The 9,088-nt window shown below is 30.9% G+C and overlaps 1 protein-coding gene across 1 annotated transcript; it reads left to right on the plus strand.

Annotated features, from left to right (window-relative positions):
• The first annotated feature begins 2,256 nt into the window (after positions 1 to 2,256).
• On the plus strand, positions 2,257 to 9,076 carry LOC105360613 (protein RCC2 homolog). The gene is made up of 6 exons (XM_011497561.1): positions 2,257 to 2,432; positions 5,815 to 6,318; positions 7,108 to 7,348; positions 7,568 to 7,846; positions 7,924 to 8,492; positions 8,614 to 9,076. The coding sequence occupies exons 2-6, from the start codon at positions 6,115 to 6,117 to the stop codon at positions 8,782 to 8,784; spliced, it is 1,464 nt and encodes a 487-aa protein (XP_011495863.1). The 5' UTR covers positions 2,257 to 2,432; positions 5,815 to 6,114; the 3' UTR covers positions 8,785 to 9,076.
• The last annotated feature ends 12 nt before the right edge of the window (positions 9,077 to 9,088 follow it).

Below are 9,088 nucleotides of genomic sequence, written 5' to 3' on the forward strand. Positions count from 1 at the left end.
TATTAATCTATTATAATATAATTTTAACTCCAACTCATCCATTTATATATATGGAATACTAATTGTTTGTAGAATAAATAGTTATTACATTATTTATTTGCAATTAAAATATTATTTGATATATAATAGTAATATGCCAGTATTCGTAACTCAATCCGAATAAAAAATATTTGATTTACAGATTTATTTTTGCATATATAAATATATTTTGTTTTATTATGAAATTTGGTAAAACTCCAATTTCTTTGAATGTATATGATTTTCTTTTATAACCATATATAATAAAAATATCTATACATTATAATAAATTAAAGTAGATCGTATTTTAAAATTAATTTTTGAAAATAGTTATAGTATTTTAAAGATTTTTCGTAAAATTAAATATCAGGATTATCTAAATAGTGATGTACATGGATGTATATGTAGGTATTTATTAGGAAATATTAAGAAAAATGATCGAATTGTGGAATTTTGCATCAAATTATTAATGAAATACTTATTCTTATTAATCATTCATATAAATTACACTTAAATTACGATAAATCATCGATAACTATTTAGTTTAAAAGTGTGATAAAAGTCTGATTTTTTTTTCTTTCTAAAACTCTCAAATTTATGGTATCTTTGCAATATTCACACTTTATTTGCATTAACTAATAAGGACAATAAATACTGCTTTATATAATTTACTTTAAAAAATTAACAATGGAATTGCTTATATATTATAAATTCTATAAAAATAATTGTATTATTATAGTTAAATCTCCAATCGCTAATTAAAAATTAATGACCACTTAAAATTAATTACTTTAATTAAAAAATTAATTTAAATGTCAAAAAGTAAATTAAGAAGTAGAAATAGTGTTGCTTGTGAAAAACAATTACACCATACTTATCAATATGTCATGTAATTTTAACTAAGAAGTAATTAAATAAAAAATAGATACTATTGAAAATTGTTTAGGCATTAATATATCGAATTAATCAATGGTAATTCTTTATTAAGTAAACATTTCCTAATGCAATTGATAATTGATATGAAAGACGATTGAAACAATAAATCGCCGGATAATTTACAAAAAACAAAAAACAAAAATAGAAAATAAAAGTCCTAAAAGCGTATTATTATTGCTGTGTTTTCTGTATTGTGTTTTAAGTAAAATATAATATTGAAAAACAACGTCATGGAAATGTATAAATTTTGATATTTGAAAATAATTCCGTAAATATGTCCACAAATACATACCGTGTGTAATATTCCATTTCCCGATAAGAATAACAAAAAAGCGTATTCCCAACTCTCCTCCTTTTATGACCATAAATTGTTTCAAGGCAACATAAAGGCATTCGAAGAAGCGATAACATCCACACAACTAGCTCAGCAATTAGTTAATAATGAAAAGACGCATTGCCGTTCCGAGTTGAAAATCGGTGGAGAAAGCGAGCGAAGCATCCGAGAATAAGGCCCGACTGCAAGGCTTGTAATACTGAAATTTTAAAATCGGCTAGTCGCGCGTGTTGCCTTAGCCCCAGCATTTCGTCATTGGGTTTTATCGATCGCTCATAAGCGTCTGCCTATGTCGGACCGCACGCCTCCAAGAGGAAGCGCTTATTATATTTATCTCCCGAGCGCGAATATTTTTATTATGATTTTTTAGCGCCAGGTGGCCGCGCGCGTTTTTATGACAACGCTGATCCCAATAATGCCAGCGGCTCCCGACAAGGACACAAGACAAGAGATCAATGCGCTCCTCCACGTCACAGCGCCATTACATCGATTAATGTCACATTGTATCTCATTGTTGTTGTTCTTCTTGTTATCGCTGTTGTCGTTGTTGTCGTTGTTGTCGTTGCTGTCGTTGCTGTCGTTGTTGTCGTTGCTGTCGTTGTTGTTGTTGTTGATGGTAGTGGTGGTGGTCGTGGTGGGTGTGTTGTTACCGCTGAGGTCGTTATCACTGGCGGTTGAAAAATCGTTTACGTGGTACTTCGGAGTGCGAGCCGGCGCCGGGTATCCTGTGTCGGATTCCGTCTCTAAAGTTTCGGTGAACTGACGCTGGGACAGGTGAAAATTACATACTCCTAACATTTGTCATTTTCCAATAAAATGCCTGCCTTCTGCTTTCTTTCCTTCTCTGTCTCTCCCCCTCACATCCCCCACCATCGCCCCACTCTCTCTCTCTCTCTCTCTCTCTCTCTCTCTCTCTCTCTCTCCGCCCAATAATCTATCTGTATCTTTAGTTTCGGTATTCAACGCCACCCTGTCCGTTTCTTTCTTTCGCACGCGACTTTCTAACTGCAGCCGTCGTCGCGACTCCGGCAGTTATAGGGAAAGGGATTAGGTTTGTAATTACATAGAATGGCCAATTGGGCATAATTGAGTTGATTAAAGGCGGGGCAGCCAATTACGGAACTTCAAGCCTCTATTAGCCAAGGTAACTTCATGCATTTTCTCACGCGTCTAAAATATATTCATATTTTTTGTATCTAAACAAGTCTCGTTTACGACGCGCATATATACGAGCGTTTCTAGTCTTGAGGAGCTTCATCGTTTCATTGCAAAATGCACAAAATCTGTTTTCATCCGATGCTATGCTTGATCATTTGAACGGTACATATGGGAATAAAAATAATATAATAAGGGCGAAGTGTGGGAGAGGGCATTAAGGCTACATTCATAACAGGTGCGTTCTTTACCTGCCCTGTAATCAGCACATTTAATTATAAATCAATATTGACCATTTTTAATTTCCTTTATAATTAAAATAATGTAGCCTATTTGCGATACAAATTTTCGTGCCGTCATTGAATTTTGAATAATTTTTACTTTTTACCTTTCTTTTTACAAGGAATAATTTTCGTCTTTTCTTTTTGTATTAAATGACACTTGAATATAATACTTACACTAAACATAATATTCAACAAATTAAACAAATTATCTTTCAACTATATTATAATAATCTTAATGGCCATTATAATCGTAATTAATGTTTTAAGTAGCTTTATGATTTGTATGCAGTTTATTCGCATAACTTACTTTATGATCGACTGCTTCTCCAAACGTTTAGTATTCAATTTGAAAATGGCGTCATACGTAAAAATAATATTGCATACAAATTTATTTTTAAAAATAAAATTATTTCAAAATTTCATTTGCCGACAAATTACTTTGTGATTTTTGTTATAATTTTAATAACAAGTGCTTTGCAACTTCCTATCATCGTCGATATGCAGCTTTTAGCCCAATGTAAAATTTCTTATTATTTTAAAAACAAGCATATTGTTTTGTGTGTTAAAATAATATTTATTTGCAATGTAAATTATAAATTAACATAATAATTTAATGTAACGTGCGTATCATTCTATTATGACAGATAATGAAATTTCTAAAATTATTACACGCTTAATTTATTGTCCCTGTTTGTGTGTGCGTGCGTGCGTGCGTGCGTGCGTGCGTGCGTGCGTGCATGCGTACGTGCTTGTGTGTGTGTGTGTGTGTGTGTGTATTTTATTTTACTTTTAAGCAACCACGTACCATATTTAGAAGGAAATAGCATTTATAAAACTTTAAACAACATAAAAAAAACTTATCAATAGAGTGTAAAAATATTTTATTCTATATTTTTAATATCTTTCCAAACAAATTTAGTAATAATAATTGCAAAATAATTATGAATTATATGTTACATTAAAGTATAAATATTTAGTTATGTAATGATAGATAAATTTAATTAACATTATAATTTAAAAACTAATTGTGATTAAAAAATCAAATAAAATATGATTTAAACAAAACTAGTAACTACAATAATACATATTAAACATCTCATTGTTAACAATCATTTATACTCCAACATCTCAATATTTATTTTCCTAAATATTCATCTATATATTAAATATGATTGCATGTATTAATAAAATCTTTCACGTTAATTACAATATCAGTTACACGATGTGCGTCTGAAAAGTACAAAACATGCATTGTGAACGCTTCCTACAGATATAAAGTAAATTTAATATTAATCGCCCAATCAAAATAAATAAATATAAATTTGATATACTTTTATAAGTTTTTTAGCATAAATCTATCATTGCAATACTACTTGCTCATATAATAAATTATACTTATGTAATATTAATCAAACCCTTTGAATACGGTCGCAACTGTAACGGAACTGATGATATCTAATATTGGCGATGAGTTCTGCATAAAAAGAATGAAAAATATCTGATCAATTATTTATATTGAATTGATAGCTTATTACATGAGTTTTTCTATTTATTACATTTATCTGTTTATTACAAAAGTTTTTTCTACTAAATTCATAGTGTACGATAATTTACAATTATGATACAAATTTCATTAAATTACATTAAAGTATTAAAATTAAATTGTTTTTTTATCGATTAATACTAAATTATAATATTTATTAATTATGTTTTACACTTAATTTTATCTTCACTGTGTGGGCTTTGTTAAAAAATATTAAAACTAATAATATATTTATCCTTTATATAATTATTTCTGTCTTCTCAGGAAACCTTAGCACTTATACAAGCTTGCATTTTACTGATAAAAACACCTTGTAGTTTTAAGAAAGAATTTTAATTACCATTTATCGACTCTATTTCAGATTTATTTCACATTATGAGATTGAGATAATTCGTCTTTGTAATATTCGTATAATTTTATGTATAAAAATACAGATTGATGCTTTCAAAATAATGTAGATCTTAATTGTTGACATTAAAATAAATGACAAATGATCATATATGTTTTACTTAAGATACCAATAGCGCATTTTTTGTTAATTTATAGACAATTAAATTATTTTTGTAAGATTTAATTTTAAAAACATTTGTAATAATTTTGTAATTTTTATATACTACTAAATATTGTTCTATTACAATGAAGTGTAGATAATATAAATTAAATAATAAAGTAAAATTGAAAGTTTTTTTCTTCTTTAATCATCGTTTCTTATTATCATTAATATAATTTATTATAATTCACCAAAACTTTTTACTCGTATTCTTTAATATATTGTTAATGTTTTGTTAACACTAAAGTCAATTTTTAACATATTTTTCATAATTAGAGTAAAGAAAGACAAATTAAGCGATCGTTTTATTTGTATGCGCTTGATATTATAGGATTTGTGAAACGTGATCTTGCACGCCCTTTTATGAGAACATCAGTTTAAATAAATATATTTTTAATTATTCTATTCAAATAAATTTTGACGTTTGAATTCCGAAGAATGCTTAAATTTTAAATGTGTTTTAGAAGATAGTAGTTATTTCTTAAATACAATTCACATTATCAGGCTACATTAAAAAATGGAAATATTATTAACTAATAGTAATTTTAAGGTCCTTAAAGCACATAATATTTTACTCATTCTTACATCTCGCGTGCTTTTGATGCATCATCGCTTTAATTTATTTATTATTTCCAACCCTATTATAACAATATCTGAATTTACATATATCGGATTTATTTATCTCAGTTTTGCCATAAATGATGCCCGTATAAAATTTACCACCATCTGAAAATTCCAATAAATATTCCAAAACAAAACAAAACAAAATAAATTTACAAATCAATCATTTTTCAAAAATTCAATAAGAATATCATTTCCTTGCGCAAGTTCCGCAATACGGCAAATAGTCCTTTGAATTTAGTAATTTAATATTTATCTCGTGTAACTGCACTCACAGTCATAATATGCTTACAAGGTAGACGAAATTATTAGCATTAAATTCAGGATGTCTGTGAAGTAATGAAATAATGTGTAATCTGTAATGAAATTGTAGAAGGAGCCTAAGCAAAATCAACGCGCCATTGTAAAATTAGCTTAAAATAAAAAGCCACCGCCACGGCACCAACGCGCGCGCATATCATCGTGAGGCAGCCGATTGCTCTGAACAAGCGGAGCGGCGCCTTTTCGTGAAAGGATCAACAGCCCTGGAAAAGAGTTCATTCTGTCGACGGCAGTGCCTGCTTCTGTCTAAGCGTTGGTTAACCCTTGATTTTTACGGGGAGATAGAGAGTGAGAGAGCAGTACAAACAACAGTTGCGCGCACTCCTGACCAAGTACTTGGGCGCAATCGAGAATGTCGTCCAAGAGGAAGAGCTCCACGACCAAGAGCAAAGCCAAGAGCAAGTCGCGTAAGGTCGAGTACGACGACGAGGATATCTCGAGCGAGCACGATTCTGAAGTCGAGGACGAGCAGCATCAGGAGAACGCCGACGGTGAGGATACTACCGAGGAGGATTTGGCCGATCTCGCAAGCATACCCGAGCTCCCCGCACCCGAGGTTTGTATGCTTTATTCTTCTTCCTTCTAATCAAGGATTTCTATCCCTCGATGAGCGTCTTCCCGTTACTCGACTCTTTGTTATTTCGTCTAACGCTTTTTTTTTATCCTTCTGGGGGTGGGGGAAGGCTTACGGCCGAACCGCGTTTAAGAGGGAATTTGAAGGTTACGGTTTTGCAAATTCAAATTCATAATGTAATTGTGGCAGTTACTTTTGATTTTCATCTATTTGTAAGTGTAATCCGTGTGATTATTACATTTTTCTGCGATTACTTTTCTTAAATTTTCACCATTCTAATATCTCGACATTATTATGCATTTTGTTTTTATTAATTTGTTATTAACACTTGCCGATTGTTTCATTTATTTGTTTCACTTATTACGTTATCTTATATTTTTGGGCAATAACATTCTACTTAATTACTTATGTACTTATCTCTTATAATATTTTTGCATCATGCAATAATTATAATTGCCCAAATACTGTGTCTTAACTTTTTATTCTATATTTTAGTTATACGTTTAATGTTTGATAAAATCTAATTAATCATTTTATGTTCAAGTTATTGAATCTTCAAAAATTTCACTAAGCTAAAATTGCATATTAAATTTGCATACTAAAATCTAGATTAATCTATGCTTATCTAGATTAATTGATATACATTGAATAAGTATACCCATTATATTATTTTCAGATAACTTGTTTTAATATCCAATAATTTATTATAAATTATTTTAAAATTCCTATACAATAGATTGGATTCTAACGATAAGTTTATATAATGCTTAGGGAGGATGGGGCAAGCTAGGAACTTTGCTCATGTGTGGGCTTACCAACTGGGATATAGCTGGGCGTAAAGCGCCTCCAAAAGGTTCTAAGGTAAATATTGGTCGCAGCTTGTGGATTCCTCATACTTTCAAGAACTTGAATGGAGCTAGAGTCAGATTAGTGGCTTCGGGTCCTGCTGCTTCTCATAGTGTGATTGTTACTGAAGACGATAGATGCTTAGTATTTGGTAGAAATGATAAAGGTGAATATTTAATCTTTTTAAAATTGAGTATGTTAGATAATTTATTCAATTATTATATAAAATGTAATATGCGTTAGTTCAAATATATGAACAATACTTTTAAATTAATTTTCAAAATTAATAACACAAAAAAAAGAGAATATGGAAATATAAATTGCACTTATTTATAAATATAACCTAAATCATAATTTTGTTGGTAATTCATACATTAATTTATAGGTCAATTAGGAGTCGGTGATACAAAACGTCGAGATGAACCAACAGAAGTTGAATCGTTGAAAGGTCATACGGTTATAGCAGCAGCTTGTGGACGTGGTCATACTCTATTTCTGACTAGTCGTGGTATTGTTTATGGTGCTGGTGATAATAAATTGGGTCAATGTGGAGTTGGAAAAACTGATGCTATGATTCTCACAGCAACTAAAGTAAAGTATGCCGGTGCTCCTATTGTGAAAGTTGGCTGTGGAGCTGAATTTTCTATGATTTTGGATGTTAAAGGTAAAACCAGCTTATAAGTAGCTATGATAAAATTGAAGAATATCTTAAATAAGATATGTAAAAAAAATTCATTCTAGGTGGCTTACATTCTTTTGGAAGTCCGGAATATGGTGCTTTAGGCCACAATACAGATGGCAAATATTTTATAACCAGTACAAAATTAGCTTTTCATTTTGAAAAGGCTCCCAAGCGAATTGTTATTTACGTCGAGAGAACCAAGGATGGACACATAACGCCTCTAGACGGTGTAGAAATCACGGACTTTAGTTGTGGTTATCATCACACTGTGGCTATAGATAGTAAAAATCGTGCATTTTCATGGGGCTTTGGCGGTTTTGGACGTCTCGGTCACAACGAGCAACGCGATGAACTCGTACCAAGACTTATCAAGTTTTTGGAGCCACCGAATCGCGGAGTCAAAGCAGTATTTTGCGGCAGCACATTTAGTCTCGTTTTAAATGTACATGGAAGCGTGCTGTTGTTCGGTCAATCGAAACGCACCGGTGAGGCCAATATGTATCCGAAACCTATACAAGATTTATCAGGATGGGACATAAGATGCGTCGCATGTTCGCAAACAAGTGTTGTTGTAGCTGCAGATGATTCCGTTATTGCTTGGGGATGCAGTCCCACATTTGGCGAATTAGTAAGTTTTGTCTATTATATTATGATATAGCTAATGCATTAAAGTACCTTAAGACAATTATTACAATTTGTTTAACTACGTAATTAAGAAAATCAAATAAAATGAAATAAATATTTGACAGGGTTTTGGCGAAATGCGAAAATCTTCAACTGTTCCAATGGAGGTGAAAGCTTTAGAAGGATTATATATCACAGCTGTAACATGTGGACTCTCTCACACTTTGATGGTCTGTCGGGATGAATCGGAAGAAGAAAAGACAAAAATTGAAAAACTCCAATCATATTCAGTTTAATGTTAAGAAACAACGAAAACTCATTTTATTGAAATATTTATATTCTCAAAGTTTTTGCACTGTTCAAAAGGGAATTGATGGATCCGAGTTTGGATTCTTTTATAATCCGTCATGAAAAAGTAGTTCTTTTAATTTTATTGTAAGTCACGCTTTTACGACGTTCTGATATGACGTAATTTCGCGTTTGAACCAATAATTTTAGATGGGTTCGAAGCTATTAGAGTCGCGGTGTAAATCAATAACATGTAATACTGAATAATTTATTCAATGTATCCAAAAAAAAAAAAAAAAAAAAAAAAAAAAC

This window comes from Ceratosolen solmsi, unplaced genomic scaffold, assembly GCF_000503995.2.
Source record: "Ceratosolen solmsi marchali unplaced genomic scaffold, CerSol_1.0 scaffold47, whole genome shotgun sequence".
Classification (NCBI taxonomy): Eukaryota; Metazoa; Arthropoda; class Insecta; order Hymenoptera; family Agaonidae; genus Ceratosolen; species Ceratosolen solmsi.

Bases quoted from the DNA above. Each gene is read 5' to 3' on its own strand.
- LOC105360613 (XM_011497561.1), top strand. From the start codon at position 6,115: ATGTCGTCCAAGAGGAAGAGCTCCACGACCAAGAGCAAAGCCAAGAGC. The intron at 7,847-7,923 runs GTAAAACCAGCT...AATTCATTCTAG, and splicing joins TATGATTTTGGATGTTAAAG to GTGGCTTACATTCTTTTGGA. The intron at 8,493-8,613 runs GTAAGTTTTGTC...AATATTTGACAG, and splicing joins GTCCCACATTTGGCGAATTA to GGTTTTGGCGAAATGCGAAA.